Genomic DNA, 26,454 nt, shown 5'->3' on the forward strand with positions numbered 1-26,454 from the left:
GTACAGATTAATGGTCAGTTCTTCCTTGCTGCCCTGCACTGGGCCCTGGTTTATTGAACCTGTTTCCTGTTTGGGAAGGGATGGAGAGGTAGAAAAAGCAACCATACGTATGCCTCCTCTTTGTATCCTTGCTCTAATGAGTTCTCAGGTACGCCCTCCCCAAACTACATAAGAGAAGGTTATAGAATCATAGAAATGTAGGGCTGGGGACTTTGTTCTCTGATATTTGTTGGTGCTGAACTGAAGAAAAAGGGATCCTGATGCATATGCTGGGGGACTGTCCAACAGTCAGGCAACTGTGGAAAGAGACAGACACAATAATTAAAATAACGCTTGGCTTCAGCAATCAAACCTCAGCTGAAAACTATATCATAGCTTACATATGTACTACACTGATTCTTGAGGGCCGCAAAGAGTGTCAAGCCCATGATTTTATAAAAATGGAAGAGCAGGCTTATTCCCAGACTAAAGCAGTGGTATTCAGAAGTGTCTGAATTGTAGCAAATGAAGACTAACTCATCCATGCAGAGGGCAAGTAAATAAATGTGAAGAAATTTGGACAATGTTTCTTTATTCAAATGTATCAAGATTGCTGAGATGTCAGCCATTGTTTGCGCTATCTCCACTTTTCCCTTCTTGTGCCCCCGCTTTCCCTTTTTACTTATATGTGAATGCTTGTGTGTGTTTTACCCCCATCATAACATGTTCTGGCTGTGTATTAGTCTGATTTTGTAATATATGTTCTTGAAGCTTCGACACTGTATAATTGCACTGGATAGCTTGTGAAATGTGTGGTATTTGGTAACATACAAGCAGTAAGTCATTTAACATTGTATTTTTTATTTCTTTATTAAACTTTTAAAAAAAGGAATCCAAAAAGAAAGAAACAGAGGGCTGGAAGAGACCTCAAGAGGTCATCTAATTCAGGTCCCTACACTGAAGCAGAACCAAGTATTCTGCAAAAGTCTGCATTGTGCAGTGGTGCAGAATTCCTCCAGGAGTAAATCATCTAGTCTTAATTCATTGCTAGTAATTTAACAGTCTTTATCAGAGACATTGATGAATATACATAAAGTACCTTAATTCAGGTCAACCTATTAGTCCCACCTCAAACCAACAGCCTCTTCTCACTATCAGCTCCCAGACCCTGAAGAGTCTACTCATTTTTGTAACACATCTTTCTTTAGTCCAAATTTATTCATGTGTTTATATATCCGTTATCTTAATAGCTTTCTATATGTCATCTAGTTGGTCTTCTTTGACCCAATTACCATGTATATGTACTGTATTGATGTCATTTTCATTTTTTTGCTACTGTACTTCATCAATTCTTCTTTCAGCTGAGTTTGGTCTTGCAAGAAAGAACTGCAAGTGTCTGATTTAGTCTATACACTGATCATCATTCAGTTTCTCTGCCATAATTCCTTTGATTACATAAAAAAATGCAACTGATATTTTAAATGTATTCCCTCCCTTATATTCTTCTTGAAAAAACAACAAACAGGCAAAGTGAGCAGGCGATAAACCTTGCCATAATTGTATTCTACAACAGGGGTTGGGGAAGCTTCGGCACATGACCCATCAGGGTAATCCGCTGGCAGCCCACAAGACATCTTATTTACATTGACCGTCCACAGGCACGGCCCCCCACAGCTCCCAGTGGCCATGGTTTACCATTCACGGACAATGGGAGCTGTGGGAAGCTGCAGGACGCAGGGATGTGCTGGCCACCACTTCCCACAGCTCCCATTGGCCAGGAACGGCGAACTGTGGCCACTGGGAGCTGTGGAGGGCCATATCTGCGAACGGCTAATGTAAACAAGATGTCTCTTGGCCCGCCAGCAGATTACCCTGATGTGCCACATGCCAAAGGTTGCTGACTCCTGTTCTACAATTTAATAATGTCAAAGACACTAATTCAACGTTCAATAATGTCTCATAGGCCAGTCAAGACAAGTACAACAAGGACTGCCACAAGGTAGTACTTCCATAGTCCATAAGCACTACACAAAACTCCCAACACCTCCACTCCTCCATGGGTTAACAGCTGGATGTAAAGCAGCATAAATTTCAGGCCTAAGACAGAAAATAAGAGCAACAGGCATCTGACAATATTCACCCACAGGGTGGGCTGATTTAAATCACCAAGAGGAAAGCTGGAATTTAAATAATCAACTTTATTCGACCTTTCCCATTTGTACTTCAGTTATTTTTCTAAAGAAAGGTACAGTCTCATGCGTTAATATAATCATTAAAACCATTAAAAACATGCTCATTTATACCTAATTATAACCAGTGCAACAGTAACTCTTCTATGATATCACACAACTGTGTGACAGTGGTCCCCAATGGTGATCTCCCCACACCGAATTGGCTCACTATGGGCCAGTTGTACTTGGGGGTGGCCAGTTTTCAGAGAGCAATTGTGACTTCCTTGTCCACAGATATGGTGTGCCACATGCTGCTCTGCTGCCACTGTAGCTCCAGGATTAGCACAGCACATCTCCAAAAAGGTTGCCTTCCTCACATTTTAAAATTCTCTCACCACTGCTGGTTATCAATATGTTCCGGTTACCTGAGCTCAGAATCTGCACTGTATGCTGTGAAGCTGCTCCAGCAACCAGTCCTCTCCTACTATCAGTTCCTCCGTGTCTCTCTTCCTCCTCATCTACGACCCAGTTCTACCATCACTGAAGACACTCCTGCTGCTGCTACATCTATTCAGTGGTGCGGCAGGTGAAGTCTCCAGCTGCTATGTCTGTTCAGTGACAGAGCAGGCGAAATCTCCAGTCAAGTTCTGACATCCGAGTGCTAAAATACAGCCCAAGCAGCCTGTGCATATCAGAGGTTGCCAGCATAGTGGTGAGACAGCAATTCAAAAGTGGCACTAGACCACCCATAAAGGCAATATGAGGCAAAGACAGATGAATCATGGGATTTAAAACAATTTTAACTAGCTTGGCTTCCGCTATGCATCCCACAATGCAGTGACAAAACTTCCAGAATGCAGAATGTTCAGCAGTGAAGCATACCCTCTGAGAACACCACGCAGCAAGTTGTCCATGTGCACCCAGTGATGTACATTGAGAGGCACACCATCCCTTGTTCATGCTATTATTGCAGCTTGGATAATGCATGTAACCTGAAGTGCAGCAAAAAGCTGCTGATTCATTCTCATTTTCTCACTCACTCACACACAGACAAGCCCTTAGAAAATTTTGAATGGTACACAGCAATAGCATAATAAAATAAAAAGCAGGTGATAAAAATTGATGTTCCTGCCCATATTCCAGTGGCATGCTTTAAATGTCTCCCCTGTCTAAAAACACTCACACATACTTCTGCATAAAAGATATTTCACAGCAATTTTACAAAATGGATTAATTCATGTTAGCAGTCATAAGCAAACCTACTGCAACCAAGCGTTTTCCCTCTAAGATACGTTTTACTGTCAGTTTACCAACATCAGGGAGAATAAAAGGCCATTTTAAAAATTAAATAGTATTCTGGCAATATCTTTTTGAAGGGATATATGTAACCCTTACATATTAAGCATATCTTACAAACATATCCTGAAAAACTAGCAACCTTCTCAAATAGGGCCTACAGAAGTCTCAGAATCGAAGTTATTTTGTATAACCTAAAATATGTCCAGAAATCATGATGCTCCCCTACTAAACAGATGTTAGGGGCTAGATGACCTTCCATGTTCCTGAAAGTCACTTTCCAGAAGTATTTGATTTAGAGCAGATAGACTAAAAACACTGGTGTAAACACTATTGCAGGCCTTGGGGAAATTTTAGCCTTTTTTTCCAGTCTTTTTTGATTAAGAGGCATATTTGTACAGTATACCTCACATTTAGGGAAGCATATTATATTTAGGATCAATCATGAAAATGTTGCTTTAAACAAAAGAAAAGTAAGTCTTCGAAGATGGATAGTCCTATTGTATAATACTGCTGTGTGCTATTACACAGCTACCACTTTCTGCCTTAAGTATGGTGGCTTTCCAATAGTAAGTTAGGCAATTTGTGTATAAAACAGTTCACTTGTAAGTTGAGTAACTTTATAAGTGCTTTAGGAGTGAAGCGTAAATTATTCTATGTAAAACTATTCTCTTTTATTCTCACTTCTCTCTCCTCATTCCCTACTCAAATGGAAATATCAGACGTGTACATGGGTCTCTTGTGTACAAAACTCATTCCTGCCTAGGAGTTTGTGACGCATTCCATAGGATCTTATGAAAATATGCTAATGAGTGTAAATATAATGTAACTGGAATATGCTTCATACAAAAGGTCTCTTGTAAGGTATCATTACAAAGCTTATACTCTACTGACTGGGGTCATCCTATTTGTATAAATGTACTATTCTTGTATCTGAAACTAGAAATATGAAATGGTGGTTTGGAACCTTGATGGCTCTGTTTACTTGCAAACATTCCTGTGAATCAGGCCAGGCAGAATGAAGGCTTGGGGTCTCACAGGACATGTGACCATGTCACCTGGTACTGGAATCCATCTTAAACCTGGTGCTTTTCCATTTAGAAAGAGGGGTGGGGACCCAGAGAGACAAAAGATTCCTGCCTTTTGCCAAAGCTATATAAGGGGGTGGAACAGAACAAAGGGACTGCAGTCATGAGAAATCACCTAGCTACCACCTGAACTGGAACAAGGACTTATTTTACTTGGTAACTTACTTTGTTCTGTCTGTTATTAGGTGGAACCACTTAAGTCCTACTTTTTATATTTAATAAAATCACATTTTGCTTATTCATTAACCCATAGAGTAGTAATTAATAACTGGGGGAGCAAACAGCTGTGCATATCTCTCTATCAGTGTTATAGACAATTTATCCTGTATAAGCTTTATATAGAGTAAAATTGATTCATTTGGCGTTTGGATCCCACTGGGAACTGGGTAGCTGGGTGTTAGAGGCAGGAGCACTTCTTAAGCTGTTTTCAGTTAAGTCTGCTGCTTTTGAGGGACATGGTTCACAACTGGGTCTGTGTTTGCAGCAGGCTAGTATGCCTGGCTCAAGAAGACCGGGTACTGAAGTCCCAAGATGGCAGGGAAAACAGGCTCAGAGGTAGTCTCAGCATATCAAGTGACAGTCCCAAGGGGGTCTCTGTGATCCAGCCTGTCACAGAGTTCATCTCTATTTTTTCACAGTGTACATAATAGCAAGCCACAAAGCCCTGAAACACCTGTACTCAACAAGAGTTCACCATATATCATCCAAACTTCCCCGGAGGCTTGTTTAATCCCAGACTTCTCACTTTAGGACTTCATATCCATCCTACTACCGACCTAATCTCAGAGAGCTGCTCAGCTGTTTATAGCTCTAACTGTTTATAGTGAGAGCTACCTGGTGTAGGTACTCAGGCGGCAGAGTAAAATATCTTTGCACCTCCATAAAGTGTCCTAAAGCCAGGATCCCATTTTGCACAATAGCATAAAAATTAAATTGCTGCAGTTTCTGAAAACTCTTAAAATATTTGAAAGCCATACTTACAAGGCTATGGCTCAATTTTAATGAAAATAAGGCATTCAGATAATACATGACATCATTATCCTTCCACAAAGGACAGGTTCACTGCCAAGTGTGTCTCATGTTACTTTAGGTCAGTAATTCAAAAGTTTCACTCTGGCAAAAAGAGCTGGTTTTCCCATGGAGACAAGGTTAATGCCAAATAAAGGATTTGCTGCTTGAAAATTAGGAAAACTGATGCCTACAAGCTGATCATTATCTAGAAAGGTAACCTGAACTAATTATATCAGTTATCTAAATTCAGAACAATACATTGCCTTTCACCACCTCAAAGCATCAACAAATGATGTGAAATAGTCTACAGGCTATACAAGGCAAGAAAAAATTGCCCTATCATAAGCCATCTCCACGTTAGAGAGAAGACTTTGCTACGCTCCAGATCACATAAGTATTACTTTGGCTTTTTCTAAATGACACAAAGAAAGAAGACCAGCATTGGATTTCACCTAAAGAAGCCACTATTTACCACTAGGAAATATCTTTTCTTAGCAGTCAAATATGTATTATAATATAATAGTTTAATCTTTTAACAATTATGTTTCAAATGAGCAGATTTCACTGCATTTCCTCTTACAAAGCAACCTGTCTCAAATCAGTGAGATTCTATACAAATCATTAAAATAAAAAGGTTTTCAAAGAAATTCTGTACTCAGGTTCCTTCATTTATATTCGGCTTCAGGCTTATTTAATATGCTTCCAAGTAGATAAAAGCAGTATAAATTTTATTTTCATGGTGGGTGGCCAACAGGTTAAACATCAAATTATCTGCATGGGAAAACCCCAAAGTAGACAAAACTGTTTTGATGCTTAGCAAAGTTCTATTTCTAGTAGAGAGTGCTTAGAAGTAGTACAGCCAACACTCCTGCTAACTGATCTGTCTTAAAATATGTGACAAGGATATTACGTGAAAATATTTACAAGCATTGCAAGATGGAATGTATTTAAAATATTGTGTAGAATGACTGGTTTGAATAAGACTTTACAGGGAATCCTTACAATAAAGTTTAACTATAACATAACTACAGTATTCCAAAATAGTAACATTAGCACTAAAATTTTACATTAAACTTTTGATGTTAACGATTGTTTTTATTTTTCAGCTATCTAGATGTATAAGTTACCAATAGTCCCTCATTAATATTGATTATAAAAAAAGGTTTAGCACTATATAGATATTCTAGGAGCAGAATGGTTTGGAATCTGGAATTCCCAAATGCCAGCGTTCTCAAAATGTATTCTTTATTATGCTTCTATAAGTGTTTTACATTACCAGTTTAAGAGAAGTTATTTGTATACTGTATATATTATACAATTTAGTACAAAGCTACAATAATACAATATTAAGACTACACATTTAAAACACTAGACACACATACAAGAGCTAAGTTTCTATTGTTAAATTGCCCACATTGCACATACTATATACATACACACTGAAGTATGCATTAATAGCCTTCTAAGTAATCAAAGATCTTTGTGTGTGCTATAGAGGCAAGTTAATGTTATGAAAACTCTAATTTTTGCATTTACTGACATTCCTTACAGAACTAGACAGTCCTCATTGCTTTCAAGTAAAAGGCCTCATAGAACTGTTACTTACCATACAGGTTCTTCGAGATGTTGTAGTCAGTATGGTTCCCACTATAGATGCACACAGGCCTTGTGCTGAGACCAGGGGATTTTTGTTTTGTTTTTAAAAACTAGTATCCCGCTGTGCTGTGCATGCAGCCCATTCTGACAGCCCTCAGCGGCAGGATGTTTACATGTAATTTCAGGTTGTCTTGAGACTACATGCCTCGTATTTGTAGATGGTTCAGGTGGGCAGCTCAGCCTGTCCCATGTGTGTCTATATAAAAGCCATCATCATGAAGGGGACCAAGAATGACACAAATTCCCCTAGCCCCATATATTTACCAATCAAGTTCTCAAAGGACTTGTGGTAGAACCATGATCCTGCTAGTCACATGATGTCTGGATGGGAAATATGCATACCTCAGCCACAATTGTAAAGACCACAGGTGAAGTCTGGTGGCAGTGTCACGTGTGTGCACCCTGACAGGTGGCCTAAGAGTTCTACATATGTACACCCTCATCTTCATATGACACTGACTAAAGAAATCTGAACCTGTCCTCTGGCACATAGGTCCTTGCTGATCTGGAGTCACAGCTCTTATGAGTAGTCTGAGAAAGAATTTCTCAGTTCACAAGGAATCTTAGCTGAGAGAACAGGGAAAGGATATATTCCAAGACTGACGGTCTCCAGGATCAGGTCAGAACAGATCAGCCAGTCATCCAGGTACAAGCAGATGCGGATTCCCTGTCTTCTTAAAGTGTGTTGCAACTACTGCCAGGCATTTTGATGCTGTGGATGCTCTGAAGGGAAGAAACATTATTGGTAACAATTAGGCCCCACTGTTAGTCTTAGGTACTTCCTATGGGCCAGGTGGATTGAAATGTGGAAGTATGTATCCTGTAAGTCAAGAGCCACAAGCCAGTCTTAAGAGGGAGAGATTGAATGACAGAGGCAAATGTTACTATCTCAGGTTCAGGATGGTATATATGTTGAGTTTTCTCAGGTCGAGTACTGGACAAAGACCCCTTTCTTTTATAGAAAGAGGAAATACTAGGAAAAGCCTCTTCCCTTGAACTATTTTGGGACTGCTCTATGACTCCTGGATGAAGCAATGAAGTCACTTCTGATTTTGGTCGGCTCTCATAAGATAGGTCCCTGAAGAGGGAAAGGGGTGAAAAGTAGAATTAAATATATACTCACCTCTAACACCTATCTGATTCACATCATGGCAGACCATGCTCACTGGGATGGAATGAGGCAGTTTCCAAAAATTGTACTCTCTAAATTAGGTTTGATGTGGCTCTCAACTGTCTCATCAAATCTGCTCGTGTGTAAGACTACAATTCCGTCATGGAGCTCAGAGATTCCGTGACTTTCTGGACCCGCCCAAACAGCTGACCAGTGGCCAGCCCTAACAGCAGCTGGGGTTAGGTCATCCCCTCTGGGGCTGGAGAAGCCGCAGTCAGCCCTGCTGCAGAAGCAGCAACAAGGCTGGAGCAGCCACCCCAGGTTATTTTTAGTAAAAGTCAGGGACAGGTCGCAAGCTTCTATGAATTTTTGCTTATTGCCCACAACCCGTCCCTGACTTCTACTAAAAATACTGGTGATAAAATCTTAACCTTACGCATGTGTCATAGGAGAAGGGTGTTTTGCTGAGGAAGAGGAAGGCTGGTGCCCCTGTTGTGTCTTGGATACTTCTTGACATGATTGTCTGCGTTGGCAGGGCATGTGTGTTGTTTCAGCTGTGGCTGAGGAGTGTCTGGCTTCTGGTACAGAGCAGGGGTGTATGAAGGGTAACAAGTCTTTCATGAAGCACAGAACATTGTCTGTTCACTTAATCACCTCTGAGCCCTCAGTTATGGCCTGCAACTCTTTTGAGCTAGAGCCATGATGCTCTGCACATGGTCACCACAGTTGCCAGAAGTGCTCCTTAACCCCAGCCCCTGACATTGTGCAGGGCTTGGTGAACTTCTGTCCATAGACTTTGCAGTATCTTTTTTAAATGGGAAAATAGTGAGCTTCTTCTTGAGCTTCTCTCTCTACACTTGGAGCAGTCTGTCCAGGTACTTCACTTTTATATTGGAGATGCTGGTGTCAGCTTCAGTGTTGAGGTCCTCTTTGGTGCTAGGCCTGTCAGTTTGTACCAGGGCCGATATTAGTGCCAGATCTTTCCTTGGTGCCATCTTCTCCATGCTAGTCTTAGGCGTTGCCTGTCTGCTCAAGAGGATGTTGGAGGATACTGGCTTATCCACCAGTAGGATTCTGGAGCTAGTTTCCTCCATGTCTGATGAGACCTTCATGGATTAGTCAAGAAGAAGTAGTTTTGGCCTCGCTTTTGCAACTTGTTTAGCAACGACAGACAAGCACACTGAGCATCTGCTTGGAATATATGATTTCCCTAAGCATAAGAGACACCTACTTGTCCAACCTGAAAAGGAATTAGTTCAGTGCAGGATGAACAGGGCTTGAAGCATGCAGGTTTCAATGTCACAATGTTAAGGAGTTCTGTACAGAGGACAGGATGTACAGAGAGGTCTACACAGTACAGTGTGGTCCATATGGGTCAGATTAGTTCCCAGTAGTCAAATACTGTAGATTAGAAGTACTTCTAAAGAAGTTTAGCCTGAACTAAGAATTAACAGGTTAGACATTCATTGGTACCATCTTGCTGCCACAAGCAGCAAAAGGAAACTAAGGGAGGGTCACAGGCACAATGCTCTTTATGCCCTCACACAGGAGCACAAGGAGGCACAAGAGTGGTCCCAATGGACACTGCTATGAAAAAACAAATCTGGTCTTGTGTGCAGAAGGTACATTGGTGCCTACAGTGGGATCCACAGTGACACATACGTGAAGAATATGCAAGCTTGTACTGAAATTAAAAAGACACCAAGAAAGATATCTGATGGATGCGAACTATAAAATTTTGTCGCCTTGTGAAACATACGAGCAAGTTAAAAGCCTGATAAAATTGGTTTATTGAATATGAGGATTCTTTTTCTTTATAAGATTTTCCTCTGTGCATATGTAAGGTTTGATTCATATTTGATTTGATGGGTCAGTGGCAGGGACTGAATTCAGGACTTCTGGATCTAAATGCCTGAGCCACTACTGCCTATGCTAAAAGAATCACCTCTGTTAGCTCAAAGATTGTAGCCAACTTATAAGCCTGTGTGTCCAGCCATTAGAGAGAGACACACACACACTAAGTAAGCATGGGTCAAGTTGTCTTAAAGAAACAACTGACAACTGAAAAGCAGTTTTCTAATAAGAGACTTATGGGAATGTGAGAGTACAAATCATGTATTAGAAGCATAAGAAAAAGTCAATGGAGTTACTGAATACAGTGAAGCCATCTTAACACACTGATGTTTCGTATACACAAACTCTGAACAGGATGAATATAACTCTAAAAGTTTAGTAAATTTAAAACACAGCCCCCAGATGCTGAAAGAAAACCATGGTGTTGATGTTTTTAAATACCTCAGTAAAGCATAACTAGAATATTTCTATCCCTAATAATAGGGTATGTCATAGCAATAAAGATCAACTGGATGGTTTTTACAGTTAGTTCTTGGAGTTGAATTTTTTGGGACCAACATCAGGCCTCTCTCAGGTGAGACACTCCAATTCTAGAAAGCACACCCTCTTGGCAAGTCAGAAAGCCAGTCTAGGGAACTTAAAACCACAATAAACAATAAGTGTTTAGAACTGAAAAGAAGAGAGTACCGGTAGTTCTTCTTCGAGTGCTTGCTCATATCTATTCCAGTTAGGTGTGCGCGCGCTGCGTGCATGTTCGTCGGAGATTTTTTACCCTAGCAACACTCGGTGGGCCGGCAGGGCGTCCCCTGGAGTGGCGCCGCTATGGTGCCGGATATATACCCCTGCCGGCCCTTCCGGAGGGCTCCTCAGTTCCTTCTTACCACCCGTGTCGGTCGTTGGAACAGTGGAGCGCAGCTTGCCTGACCTCCACCTCCCTAGCGATTCGCTCGTTTCTCTTCTAATTGTGTATATAGTTCGATTTCTTCAAGTATAGTTAGTGTTAGTTATTAGTTCTGTAGTAGTTATTGTAGATAGTTTAGAGGGAATCGGGGATTAGCCCCTTCCCCTTCCCCGGTACCAGGGCTCATGCCCAGCTCACCGGGCTTCAAACCGTGCTTGGCCTGCCATAGGCCGATGCCCACAGGAGATCCGCACGATTCCTGTCTTAGGTGCTTGGGTGAGTCTCATCTTACAGACAAGTGCCGCATCTGTAAGGCATTCAAGCCCCGGACTAAAAAAGAGCGGGATATTCACCTAAAGCAACTACTGATGGAGGCAGCGTTGACTCCTCAGTCCTCGGCACCGTCAGCGGCACCGGGAACAAGTACCTCCTCGGCACCAGAGCGCACGCCAACAATGAAGGCTCTCGACATCAGCCATCATCGGCCCAAGCTCCCACCGAGCACCGTTCGCTCTCACCACGGAGCAAAAAGCACAAGCCTCCTGCGGCGGCTATATCCACGCCGCAGTCCGAGCGCTTAGCCAAGCTGGACCGCCTGGCACCATCAACTGCCGCGGCACCGACGTCCTGCGCACCGTTGATTCCAGCCTTGCAAGAGCTGTCGAGTCCGGTGATTACCAGCTCCCCGGCACGCGCCATGGTTGAGCTTACCGTGCCATCCACTCCGCAGACGTTCTCCGCGGCACGAGACTTGATTGCCCTGACGGAGCCTGAACTGCCTCGACCCCCGTGTCATAACTTAGTCCCAGATTTGGACCTTAGCGTCCAAAATATGGGGGTTAGCATGAAAACCTCCAAGCTTAGTTACCAGCTTGGACCTGGTACTGCTGCCACCACCCAAAAAATTAGAGTGTTTTGGGGCACTCTGGTCCCCCCAAAAACCTTCCCTGGGGACCCCAAGACCCAAATCCCTTGAGTCTCACAACAAAGGGAAATAAACCTTTTCCCTTCCCCCCCTCCAGGTGCTCCTGGAGAGATACACAGAAGCAACCTCCGTGAATCCAAGCAGAGGGAGTCCACCCTCCCTAATTCCAGTCCTGGAACAAAAAACACTTCCCTCTTCACCCAGAGGGAATGCAAAATCAGGCCAGCAAATCCAACACATCCAGATTTCCCCCCTGACTTCTTCCTCCCACCAACTCCCTGGTGAGCACAGACTCAATTTCCCTGAAGTTCCCCACCAAAGAAAAAACTCCAACAAGTCTTAAAAGAAAGCTTTATATAAAAAAGAAAGAAAAATACATACAAATGGTCTTTCTGTATTAAGGTGACAAATACAGGGTCAATTGCTTAAAAGAATATTGAATAAACAGCCTTATTCAAAAAGAATACAAATCAAAGCACTCCAGCAACTATATTCATGTAAATACAAAAGAAAAACAATAGAAACCTTACTGCCTTACTAAATTTTGTACTTACAACTTGGAAACAGAAGATTAGAAAGCAGGAAATAGAAAATCCTTCCCAAAGCTGAGAGGGACAGGCAGAAGACAAAGACTCAGACACAACCTTCCCTCCACCCAGAGTTGAAAAAATCCGGTTTCCTGATTGGTCCTCTGGTCAGGTGCTTCAGGTTACTTTTTTTTCAGGTGAAAGAGACATTAACCCTTAGCTATCTGTTTATGACATCCCGGCACCGCCGGTGCAGGTCCCTCACTCTATAGGCAAGCCGGCCCTCATGAGACCTTCTTCACCCGGTACCACGGAGCTTCGCCGGTCCCGGTCCAGGTCCCACAGGCGCTCCCAGTCCCACCATCGATCCTGGTCCCGCGGCCGCTCGCAGTCCCGGTACCGTTCCCCATCGAGGTACCGGTCGTACTCGCGGCACCGCTCGACATCCCGGTCGCCGTCCAGATACTACCGGCACCACTCCAGATCTCGACACCACTCGCGGTACCGTGCTTCTCGCAGCCAATCTCGGCATGGCGATTCCAGGCACCGGTCGACCTCCCAGCACAATGCTGGTCGCAGGTCCCAATCCCACTCCCGGCACCGTCACGACTCTCGGTACCGTTCTCCGGCACCACGTAGAGATGGTTCGAGTGGATGCAGAGACCTACATCAAACAGTCTCCACCCCACCGTGGCCGTCCTGTCATCCGTCGATCTCCTCTCATGCAGAATCTGCATCATACGGGGATTCGGATAACCACCAGGGTCCTCATCAATGTACTTTTTGGACACCTTGGGCCTACCACCACAACCAAGGTGATCCGCATATACCACCACGCTCCGCCCCTTCTGAACATCGGGCACCAGAATCCACGGTGAGCAGACCTCCCCCGGCGGGTACGGAGGAATCTACAACCCACGTACCAGACCCACAAGATCCGCAGGACATCCCCCAAGACCAGGAGTCACTCCAAGACCCACTGGTCCCCAGGTTTTCATCCTCTTCTTCCCCGGACGAAGCGGTGGCGGGGACGGCTACATCTGGACCGCCCCCAATCGACCTCAGGTCACACCAGAACCTTTTACGTCATGTCGCCCTCAACATCAACTTACCCATTGAGGAAGTTCCTGAGGTGGACGACCCGGTTTTCAGCATACTGTCAGCAGAGGCTCCAACCAGGGTGGCCCTCCCCTTCATCCGCTCAATACAGGCTCGAGCGGATACCATCTGGCAATCCCCGGCATCCGTACCACCCACAGCCAAAGGGGTTGAACGCAAATATATGGTACCATCCAAGGGGTACGAGTACCTGTATGTACACCCTCCTCCTTGTTCATTGGTGGTACAGTCTGTCAATGAACGGGAGCGCCATGGCCAGCAAGCCCCTGCGCCTAAATCAAGGGAGGCCAGGCGCATGGATTTGCTGGGTAGGAAGATCTATTCCGCGGGAGGCCTCCAACTCAGGGTGGCGAACCAGCAAGCCCTCCTGAGTCGGTACAGCTATAACACCTGGGAGGCAGTAGGGAAGTTTGTAGAGCTCGTCCCGCAGGACTCCCGCCAGGAATTCACAGCTCTCCTGGAGGACAGGCCTCGCTGGATGCCGCCAATTCGGCAGCTAGAACCGTCGCCTCTGGGATTGCCATGCAGCCTGTATTGTGGCTGCAGGCGTCAGGCCTGCCACCTGAACTCCAGTATACCATATAGGACCTACCCTTTGATGGCCAGGGCCTCTTCTCCCAGAAGACGGACCCTTGCCTCCAGAGTCTGAAGGACAATCGCGTAATTATGCGTTCGCTGGGAATGCATACGCCGCAGATTCAAAGACCATCTTTCCAGTCGCAAACTCAGCGCCCCAACCCCCCACCTCAACCAAGGCAGGACTTCACCAGAAGGCGAGGTTGTACCTCTCGCAGACGACAGTCTGGTCCTCAGGGGGCTAACAACTCCAGTCCTACCAAGCCACTGGCGGGACCGAAGCCAAACTTTTGAGGGTGCGCCCGAGAGCACCGTACCAATTACCTCCCAGGATCCTTTTCAGTTCGCCAACCGCCTTGCCGCATTCCTCCCTGCATGGTCCCAGCTGACTTCGGACCCTTGGGTCCTCTGCACGGTGGAGTATGACTACCGTCTTCAGTTTATTTCAACCTCTCCTTCCCACCCTCCCTCCTCGTCCTTCTTCAGGGACCCCTCTCACGAGCAACTCCTTCTGCAGGAGGTTTTGAGACTCCTTGCCATGGGAGCTATAGAGGAGGTTCAAGAGGAGTTAAGGGGCAAGGGGTTCTATTCCAGATATTTCCTAATTCCCAAGTCAAAAGGGGGCCTCCGGCCTATCCTGGACCTGCGAGGACTGAACAAAGTCATGAGAAAGTTCAAGTTCCGCATGGTGTCCCTGGGAACCATCATCCCTTCCCTGGATCCCGGAGATTGGTACGCTGCTCTCGACATGAGGGACGCATATTTCCACATCACAATTTACCCTCCGCACAGAAGGTACCTACGCTTTGTGGTGAACTGTCAACATTATCAATTTGCGGTCCTTCCCTTTGGCCTCTCCTCGGCCCCTCAGGTGTTCACGAAATGTATGGCGATAGTCGCCGCCTCCCTCCGCCGTCGTCGAGTACATGTCTTCCCACACCTCGACAACTGGCTCATTCAAGGGACCTCCGAGGCTCAGGTCACCGCTCATGTGAACGTCATCAAGGACCTATTCACCCGTTTAGGCCTGATTATCAATCTGGACAAATCCATTCTGCTTCCTACGCAGAGGATAGAATTCATAGGGGCCTTGCTGGACTCCAATCTTGCAACAGCCAGCTTGCCCCCACAGTGGTTTCAGGCTATAGTCTCCCTAATACAGCGACTACAAAGCTTCCCGACAACCTCTGTCCGCACCTGTCTCGCCCTCCTTGGGCACATGGCTGCGTGCACTTTCGTTACGAAGCACGCAAGACTGCGCATGCGTCCTCTTCAGACTCGGCTCGCCTCAGCCTATCGTCCTCACAGGGATGCCCTAGACATGATAATTACGGTTCCACCAAGTGTTCTGGGCTCCCTCAACCGGTGGCTGACGCCCTCCCTGATGTGTGCCGGTTGTCAGTTCCACCTGGCACAGCCCTCGGTGTCTCTGACAACAGATGCTTCCTCTCTCGGCTGGGGCTCACACTTAGGGCACCTTCGTACCCAGGGCCTTTGGTCCTCTCAAGAACTGGGGCTTCACATCAATGTCCGAGAGCTGAGAGCGGTCCGACTGGCGTGCCAGACCTTCCGGCAACACCTACAGGGCCGTTGTGTTGCAGTTTTCACAGACAACACAACGGCCATGTATTACATAAACAAGCAAGGAGGGACACGGTCTTCCCCCCTTTGTCTAGAGACGATGCGACTGTGGGACCTCTGTATAGCCCACTCGATAGAACTGGTAGCCTCCTTTCTCCCGGGAGTCTGGAACTCTCTCGCGGATCACCTGAGCAGGTCCTTCCTGTCCCACAAATGGTCCATCCATCCAGATGTCCTCCTTTCAGTATTCCGGAAGTGGGGCTTTCCCCAGATAGACCTTTTTGCCTCCAGGGAGAACAGGAAATGCCAGGTGTTCTGCTCCCTGCAGGGTTGCTCCCCAGGCTCCCTGTTGGACGCCTTCCTAATTCCCTGGGAAGGTCGTCTACTTTATGCCTTTCTGCCCTTTCCCCTTGTTCACAAAGTCCTGCTCAAGCTCTGCAGGGACAGGGACAGGCTAATCCTGATCGCTCCGGCGTGGCCGAGGCAGCACTGGTACACCATGCTGCTCGACCTATCTATAGCGGACCCGATACCTCTGCCACTCTGGCCGGACCTTATAACACAGGACTTCGGCAGACTTCATCACCCGGACTGCAGTCCCTCCACTTGACAGCGTGGCTGCTGTCTGGCTAAACCAATCCGAATTGCGCTGTTCCACCCCGGTGCAACAGGTCCTCCTGGGAAGCAGAAAGCCTTCCACGCGGGCGACATATCTCGCCAAGTGGAAGCGATTCTCCTATTGGTGCGCCCAACGTAACCTTAGTCCCGAAAGCGTATCGGTCCCCATTATCTTGGACTACTTGTGGTACCTTAAGGAGCAAGGCCTGGCGCTCTCTCTGATAAGGGTGCATCTGGCCGCTATTTCCACCTTCCATCCTGGGGAATCTGGCAGTTCGACCTTCTCTCATCCTATAGTTTCCAGGTTCCTTAAAGGCTTGGAGCGGCTCTACCCTCCTGTTAAGCGCCCTTCCCCTACCTGGGATCTCAACCTTGTTTTAGCTAGGCTCACGGCCCCCCCCTTTGAGCCGTTAGCCACTTGTTCGCTGCTGTACCTGTCCTGGAAGACAGCCTTCCTCGTCGCTATCACCTCGGCCAGACAAGTATCGGAGCTTCGTGCTTTGATGGTGGACCCCCCGTATACGATCTTCCACAAGGACAAGGTACAGCTGCGACCGCACCCAGCTTTCCTCCCCAAGGTGGTCTCTGCTTTCCACATTAATCAAGACATTTTTCTACCGGTCTTCTTCCCGAAGCCGCACGCATCACGCCGGGAACAACAGCTACATACCCTGGATGTCCGCCGGGCTCTTGCTTTTTACATTCAGAGGACCAAACCGTTCAGACGTTCGCCTCAGCTATTTATAGCGGTCACGGAGCGTATGAAAGGCATGCCTATCTCCTCCCAGAGGCTATCATCATGGGTGACATCCTGTATCCAGACATACTACGACTTGGCCCGCATCCTGATTGGCCATCTCACTGCCCACTCTACTCGGACTCATGCCTCGTCCGCCGCTTTCCTGGCCCATGTTCCCATCCAGGAAATATGTCGCGCTGCTACCTCGTCTTCCGTCCATACTTTTGCATCCCACTATGCACTGGTCGAGCAGTCTAGAGACGATGCTGCCTTTGGCTCAACGATCTTACATTGCGCAACGTCTCGCTCCGACCCCACCGCCTAGGTAAGGCTTGGGAATCACCTAACTGGAATGGATATGAGCAAGCACTCGAAGAAGAAAAGACGGTTACTCACCTTTGTTACTGTTGTTCTTCGAGATGTGTTGCTCATATCCATTCCACACCCGCCCTCCTTTCCCACTGTCGGAGTAGCCGGCAAGAAGGAACTGAGGAGCGGAGGGGCCGGCAGGGGTATATATCCGGCACCATAGCGGCGCCACTCCAGGGGGCGCCCTGCCGGCTCACCGAGTGTTGCTAGGGTAAAAAATCTCCAACGAACATGCACGCAGCGCACGCACACCTAACTGGAATGGATGTGAGCAACACATCTCGAAGAACAACAGTTACAAAGATGAGTAACCGTCTTTTTTAACCAACCCCATTATCAGTGGTTACGTAACTGGTTTCTAAAATTTGTACTGAAATAAGCATTTAGTGATAGTTGGTTCTCTTAAAAACACTTCAAAAAAGCAAATGCTTATATTCAATTTCCAGAACACATGTATGAAAATTTTAAAAAATGGTGTCATTATGGAGCACTTCAATTTGGGAGAAATATGCTGGAGGCCTCATATAGCAAGCAGTAAAATTTCTAAAAATTATAGAACTATTTTGGACCTCATTATCATATATAAAGATGGAGTTCCCACTAGACTGGAAGTTGCTGGTTGCTTAGGAACCAGTGATCATGATCCAATTACATTCTGTATGGGCAAACAGAGGGCAGTCCCAACCACAGGATATACACTTGGTGCTTCAGTTGAGGAAAATTATGAAGAATTTAGACAGAAAAATGTGAATGAAATTGGCAATTGTTTAAGAGTTCAGATGACCAAAAAAGCCACAAATCCACAATTGCAAAAGAGGGCAATTTTGTTTAAAAATCCCATTCTGGTTCCTAGGGGAAGTATAGGTAGCAATTATAAATTTAACCTTTTTTCCTTTTGGAGTAGATGGCAAACAATATCAATTAGAAGCTGTAAAATATATATATAAAAAATCCATGGCTGGCAGAGCTAAGGACAAGTTTGTTTACTTTTTAAGTATATCAGAAACAAAAACAAACAAACAAAACTAACAATGGCATAGGCCCATTACTAGATGGAGATAGTAATTTATTAATAACAATGCAGAAAAGGCAGAAGAGTTTAAGTATTTCTGTTCTATACTTGGAAAGAATGACGACGACAGACACAAGAACTGCTTTCTAGTCCACTAACAAAGACATTAAACAGCATCTACTAGTGATAAACATTTTTAATTCAGAAGCCCAGAAAACTAGCACCTAAGAGTCCTAAAAAAGAGTTGGTGGAGGAACTCTGGCTCATTATGTTAATTTTTAATAACTCTTACAATACTGGAAAGTTCCAGAAGACTGGGAGACTGCTAATAGGGTGCCAATATTCAAAAAGGGGAAGTGGGAAGCATAGGTAACTATAGGGTGGTTGGTCTGACATCAGTTCCAGGCAAAATAATGGGAAAACAGACACAGGATTCAATCAATTAAAGAATTAAAGGATGAATATAGAATTAATGCCAGTCAATATGGTTTTACTGACAATAGGTCTTGACAAACATTTTTTTCTTGAGATTACAGGTTTTGTTGATAAAGGTGACCGTGTAGAAGAAGACTTTTGTAGTACCACATGACACTTTGATTTAAAAACTAGCACTATACAACATAACCAGATCATATGCTAGATTTATTAAGAACTGACTAACTGATAAATTGTACAAAGTAGTCACCAATGGGGAAAATAATCAAATGATAGGGGGAGTTTCTAGTGGGGTTTTGCAGGGATCAGTTTTAGGCCCAGCACTATTGAATATTTTCATCAATCATGTGGAGGTAAATTTAAAGTCATTTCTGACAAAAATTTTCAGATGACAGACGGACAGATGGTAAATAATGATGAGAACAGGGCAATCACACAGAGCAATCTGGATCACTTCAGTCAGCCCAGACCATGGGTTTACTGATAAACAGTATCAAAGCAGTAGCTGTTGGTTCGCCAGTTCAGGGGCACTCCAGCTCTTCACTGAAGCAGTGATTGCTTTGATGGAAACCAGAAGCTCTGTGAAACTGTTCAACCAGTTCCGGATCCTCCCTGAAGCAACTGCCTTAGTTTTTCCACTCCCTTGCTTTTGTGGTAGGCATGTCATGCATACAGCAAGCTTAACGCGTACACAATATCATGTTTGTGTACTACAGTAATAATATAATGCTATTTTATCCCAGGTGTTACATCTTACAGAGGTATACTGATGGTTTGCTACTATATTTGTATAGTTTGATTAAGAGGAATACTCATTTCAGTGAGGAAGGGCTCAGTAGTTGGTGCATTAGTCTAGGACTTGAGAGACCCGGCTTCAATTCCCTGTTTTGCCACAAGTTTCCTGAGAGACCCTTAGCAAGTCATTTAGTCTGTGTCTCAGTTCCCTCCTGTAAAAATGGGAATAATTTTATCTCCTACATCACAGGTACAGTAGAAATTGTGTGGTGCTCAGATACTACAGTAATGTGGGCCATAAAAGTACCTAAAATAGAGAGATCTGCATCCTAGAAACTTTTCAAAGTATATTTTTATTTTCAGTCCTATAACTGCATCACATTATGAAATTCTATCAAGCTCTCAACATGTTAGTATATAAAAATCATAACGCAGCCAGTCAGATTGGAGAAACCTTCTTCTCCAATGTTTCTAATACCTCTGTCATAACATATTCCCAGATTTGGACCTTAGCGTCCAAAATATGGGGGTTAGCATGAAAACCTCCAAGCTTAGTTACCAGCTTGGACCTGGTAAAGCTGCCACCACTCAAAAAATTAGAGTGTTTTGGGGCACTCTGGTCCCCCCAACAACCTTCCCTGGGGACCCCAAAGACCCAAATTCCTTGAGTCTTACAACAAAGGGGAATAAACCATTTCCCCCCCTTCTCCCTTCCAGGTGTTCCCTCCCTGGGTTCCTGGAGAGATACACAGAAGCAAGCTCTGTGAATCTAAACAGAGGGACTCCACCCTCCCCGTTTCCAGTCCTGGAAACACAAGTACTTCCCTCTTCACCCAGAGGGTATGCAAAGTCAGGCTTAGTAAATCTAACACAAAGAGATTTTTCCCCCTGACTTTTTCCTCCCACCAATTCCCTGGTGACTTGCAGACTCAATTCCCTGGAATCCTCACTAAAGAAAAAACTCCAACAAGTCTTAAGAAGAAGGCTTTATATAAAAAGAAAGAAAAGGACATAAAAATGGTCTCTCTGTATTAAGGTGACAAATACAAGGGTCAATTGCTTAAAAGAAATATGAATAAACAGCCTTATCCACAAAGAATACAATTTAACACATTCCAGCAACTACACACATGTAAATACAAAAAAACAAACAATATAAACCTACTGTCTTATCTCTTTGTACTTAAAACTGGGAAACAGAAGATTAGAAAGGCAGGAGATAGAAAAATCACTCTCATAGCCGACAGGGTCAGACACAAGACAAAGAACAAAGAACTCACACCCAAAACTTCCCTCCACCCAGATTTGAAAAAGTCTTGTTTCCTGATTGGTCCTCTGGTCAGGTGTTTTAGGTTACTCCTTTCCAGGTGAAAGAGACATTAACCCTTAGCTATCTGTTTATGACAACTTCATAACCCCTACACTGGATGGAATCAAGTTACTCAAAGATTGAAGGTTTTCAGCTGTCCACAAAGAAACAATGGTCACTACTCAACACTAGTCCAACCAGCTTAAGCAGAGCTGGTAATGGAGCGGGTAGGTAAGGTTTTCTAACACATTCCATTATAGGACTTTGTTTCAATTGTTTGAAACTTTACCAATCTTTAACTTTTCAGGCTGAAATTTTTCATTGCAGGCGGAGGCCTGAAGCTGAGGTTTTCTAAGAAAGTTGCAGCAAAAGAATCGCTCAGTTATTTCCCATAGTGGAATTGGATAAAAATTAATTGTTTTGCCCATGTTAAAAATCTCTCAACTCCTTTGTTGAAATGCTCTAGTAACTCCATGCTTTGGTGCATGAACTTGAAGTTTGGCAGAGGGAGTCACCATAGTGTCAACCTTTTCCTGTTGCTATGAAAAACTGATCAAGTTACGACCTTTGAAAAATCTCAAGTCGTACATGCTCAGTAAAGACTTGTTTGTCAGCTAAATTCTCAGAAGATTCCATCTGCATGAAGCATGCTCCAGCCCAGGTCTGCAGGGACTGAGAAAGACCTCCCTGCAGTTGCTTCTCCTGGCTCCTGAAGGTCACTGTGGCACAGGACACTGAAACTGAAAGAAGAGACACCTTCTTTCCCGTGCTTTCAGTGCTCCAACTGCTGGCACCAGGGAGATTGGAACTGGCTGGTCAGAGAGGCTGGGGCAAGTATGTTGGGAAGGAAGACTAAGAAGGGGAACCCAAGGAGGGAAGACTGGGAAACTCATATAGAGTACTGGTACTGGAATGAGGATCTGGAGAAGAGGGAGGAAAGACAGGAACAGGCTGGAGAGACAGGGGCAGAAGGGGTCAAATTGTGAGGTTGTCTATGACCAGTAGAGCACACTCCCCTCCAGAACCTGGAATGGAACCCAAGATTCCTGAGTCTCATCATTCCTTTTCTATCAGCAAACATTGTGAAACCCTAAGTATGTGTCTCAGCCCCCTCTAGTGGCTGAGATATATGGAGGATGTCAATCTACTATGGCCCTCAGTTTCTCTGTTAATTCAAGTGGCAGTGGTAGTGGATCTAAACATTCCAAGCCTGCTGATTAAACCATGTGTGTGTCAATATATCATCATGACAGAATTTATGTTAGCTTTTTATAAAGTTTAGGCATGGGGGAACACTTTCAAAGTGAAAACAAAATATTGAATAACTGCTCATTCAGTGAGCACCATCCAGCCTACACAATGAATGAGGCAGGGATCCTAGGGAGGAGGCAGCAATGTAATCACAATGTATACACACAAGGGGAGTGAACTAAAGTTGCACAGGCAACTTTAACTCTTGAATTTCCCAACTTTTCAGTGCTTCACTTTGCAACCTTTACCATAGCTTAGTGTGTAATATATATTAATACAGGAAAAAATGTAATTATGAAGAAGTTAAGTATGTATAGCAAGCATACTTGATACAAACACCCAGAAGCAAGTAAGTGAAAGTTCAGTCACCTAGCAGCACATACCCTTTATTCTTCCACATACAGGCACAAACCTAACCATCATAAGAATTACCATATATCACAGATCACATATCACAATTTTAACTCTTCCCTCTTTTAGCCCTTCTAAACCCACGCCCCTTTAATATTTTTTCCTCTCAACACCAGTAGTTGTGGATGTTCGGTATACTACATGGGTGTCTTGGGAGAGAGTAGTTTGGTAAAGGGTGGGTACAGAAGGGTAGTTAAATGGTGTGACTGAAGGGCGGCAAGCCTCAGGTGGCAATTAGGTTATAAGCACTAAAAATTTAAAAAGCAGACAAAACCCCAAACAATTTTCTTACTTTAATTTTCCCTGTGCATCCTGTCTACAAGACTGGATGCTCCTTAGGGGAGGGACTGTCGGTGTCCTATCACTAGTGTTAATAGTAAAACGCTGTTTGTGAAAATGTGCCACATTTTCTGATGTCTTATGATATAAAACCATTCTATAATCAACATTTATGTCATTATGCACTAAACATGTCACTATGCCCTAGTTCTAGATATGAACCAGGAGTTTGCGGCCCCCTGGGGGGCCACAAACAATTTTCAGGGGGTCCGCCAAGCAGGGCCAGTGTTAGAGTTACTGGGGCCCAGAGCAGAAAGCTGACGCCCTACCATGCGGGGCTCAACCCCAGGGCCCTGAACCTTGCCAGCTGGGGCTGAAGTTGAAGCCTGAGCAACTTAGCTTTGCAGGGCCCACTATGGTGTGGGGCCTTGGGCACTAGCCTTGCTCGCTACTCCCTAATGCCAGCTCTGGCTTTTATATGAAGAAAAAAGTTGTTGTCACAGGTGGGTCGTGGAGTTTTTATATCATGTTTCAGGGAACTCAGAAAGAAAAAGGTTGAGAACCCCTGTGATAGGGTATCTAATATTCGAGACTTCATAATATTTTGGGAAACCCAGCTTAAATTCCCTGCTCTGCCACAAGTTTCCTGAGAGACCTGGGGCAAGTCATTTAGTCTGTACCTCAGTTCCCCACCTATTTTCTATTACTGTACAGTTAGCCAGCACATTTATCTGCAAAACATGACCAATTGTGCTAATTATATGTACAAAGCCGTATAAAATTATAATTTCTTATGCAGTTTGATATATCTTTCAATTGTTAACTGAAGACATTACTGAATTAAAAAGTTAATAGCTTTAAATACACTAATAAGCAAACAGTGCAAAGACTGTGTTTCAATCAGCTGGAGCACCATTTGTAGCACAATACACTTTTCAAATCAAGCTGGATGGAATGAAACATCTGATTTAATAATGATAGTTCCACACTGTGAAAAAAAGTAAATGGTCCATTTGACAGTGAATCCAAAATTGAGGGAGTGGTTGTTATAGCACACTTCTTGTCATCTATTATTAAATAACTGTACTGTATACACACAAGGGGAGTACAGTACACAAGTAAAGTACAAGAGGAAAAAAAGATTGTTGACATCTTTTACACTTCTGTTTTTAACGTTCCAAGCACTTGTCCCATGCAGATGGACCCAATTAGGAGAAAGTGACACTGACAGCATTTGGTGTGTAATCAAACGCACAAGATATTCAAACTGAAAGACAGAGTGGAAACTATTTCTCTCTCCAATCGTTCAGTCAGTCACTGCAGGGTTAAGTTCTCAGACAAGAAGCTCGGTTGAGCATGACAGCATCCCTTTAAGGTACAATGGACACCAGTTTTGGCCATGAAACTGTTTCCCTACATTCTGCCCGACTCGCCTACATAAATCTACACGGGGCACAATCCTAGGGGTGCCGAGCCGCTGGACACCACGGCGTCTGGAAAGCTCTGCTCATCTACCTGCTGGACACGGGCTGCCCGGTAACCTGCAGCAGGCACCGCCGTCCAGGGGCGGGGAGCAGGGAGGCACCAGACCCCGAGCCATGGCCCCAGCATCCCCCCTCCGGCCCGTTATGCGCTCCCAGCTCGGCGCTCGCACACCTACCGTCTCCTTGGCAGCCGCCGCTACGGGGATGGGCAGCAGCCCCTGGGCCGGGCTGGGCTCTCCGGCTCCTGCGGGTCGGCGCTCGGCGGCTGCCCGCGCCTCACGGGGCCGGGGGGGCTCCGGCTGCCGCCCGGCCCGGCGCTCATACAGCCGGTAGCCCAGGTAACAGGCGAGAGCCCCCCCGGCCGCCATCCCCAGCTCCCTCCGCCGGCCCGGCCCCGCCGACTCCTGCCCCGAGCCGGCCCCCAGGGACCTGGCCAGCTCCGGCCCGCCGGGCAGGGACCAGCAGTGCGGGGGGCCCGGCAGGCGCCACCGCAGGAGGCTCCGCAGGGCGGCCATGGCCGCAGCTCAGCCCGAGTGACGGGCAGAGCGAGCTGGGGGAGACGAACTGGCAGAAAGCTCGCGAGAGGAGGGGGGCAACGCGAGACTCTCTCCTTTCCACCCCCTTCCCCAGTGTCTCCTCACCCCAGGGGCGGGCCATCCCGCAGGGCCCCCCAAGAGGATAGACTATTCTATAGTATTGTAACTGTTTTTTAATGGATGAGGGTCCCTGAAATTGCTTTGCCCCAGGTCACCTGAATCATCTCCGTGGCCCTGCCTCACCCTCTGCAGTCTGCAGCCCATCCCCGCCTCACCCTCATCCTTTGCCCCGTCACCTCTCCTAATCCTCTGTCCCTCCTGCCCTCCATTCCAACCTCCTTCCCCCACACTTCCCACTCCTGCCCTCCCTTCACCATTGCCCCCCTCCTATCATCTATCCCCTCCAACCCCTCCTCTGCCTCAAGCCTTACTCCATCACCTCATCCTCTCTGTCTGTGCCGCCTCCAAAGTTTAAGATTCCAAGTTAGCTGCAGATCTGATGTGCCCACGTCCAATGTAAAATTGCCCAGATTCAGAGCACCCAATTTAAATAAAATAAAGTAAAGTCTTCCAGTGTCATTGGTAAAGAACCTGTTTAAAAGCTCCTGAACACACCATTTAAACACATGTTGGTAGATGTATCAATATATGCAAAAGTTGACCTCTCATCTGAATATTGACATGTGCTCCCCACATCTTTTCTTTTCCACTCCACTTATATCAGAACTACTCATAAGTATCCAGAGAAGATTGGACCTAACAGCCACATAGCTTTAAAAAGCAATTCATTTCTCTCTTCCTTTAGAAAAAAAAATCAAAATAGAAATTCCATCCTATGAGAAATTTTGAAATTTCAGCGTTTGTTTTTGTCCTCAGGATGAAAAGTCAAAATATTAAAATATTTTGCAGAACAAAAAGTTCTTAAAGAAATTAATACAGAAATATTGATGTATTTAGTTTCAACATTTTGGAGAGAAAAGTAACATTTTTATTTTCCTAATAAAAATGTTTGATTTTTGATTTGTCAACCTGAACTGAAATCTTTTGTTTTGATTCAGGCTGACAGTAACCTCTGCATCTCCCTGATCTGCTGTTCATGTCCCCATTCTCCTCTCCACCTGCATCACATCTCCCATGATGCCCTCAGCAATCAAATAAAACACTGGATCTCTGAGCAGAAAAGTCTAAAGCACAAAATAGTTGTAACAGTTATCAAATTATACTAGAAGAAATACATAAAAAATAAAGGGTAGAATATGTAGTTTTAAAATCTGCATTAAAACATAAATAAATTATGCACATGAGAAACTGATTTGTGCTACTAATGTGGTGCTCAGTAGACAGTACACTTTGTACAGTACATAATAAACTGAAGTTTTTCTTGCAAAGTTGGTTATATTTTTACGTATTATGGGCCTCAATCATATCTCACTGTTTTTATATCTGTTTTATCCCACTGACCCCAGTGGGTTATTCCTGAT

At 44.9% G+C, this 26,454-nt stretch overlaps 1 protein-coding gene across 5 annotated transcripts in view; it reads right to left on the reverse strand.

Moving 5' to 3' along the window:
- Window positions 1–24,823, reverse strand: part of MICU3 (mitochondrial calcium uptake family member 3) — a 120,755-nt gene extending 95,932 nt beyond the window's left edge. For all 5 annotated transcript variants that reach the window (XM_050947786.1, XM_050947788.1, XM_050947787.1 and 2 more), the window contains exon 1: window positions 24,614–24,823. In XM_050947786.1, coding sequence (XP_050803743.1) covers window positions 24,614–24,805 — 192 coding nt within the window. In that variant the 5' untranslated portion in view covers window positions 24,806–24,823. The remainder of the gene's footprint in view (window positions 1–24,613) is intronic.
- Window positions 24,824–26,454: the final 1,631 nt, after the last annotated feature.

This window comes from Gopherus flavomarginatus, chromosome 3 (genome assembly GCF_025201925.1).
Source record: "Gopherus flavomarginatus isolate rGopFla2 chromosome 3, rGopFla2.mat.asm, whole genome shotgun sequence".
In the NCBI taxonomy this organism is placed as follows: Eukaryota; Metazoa; Chordata; order Testudines; family Testudinidae; genus Gopherus; species Gopherus flavomarginatus.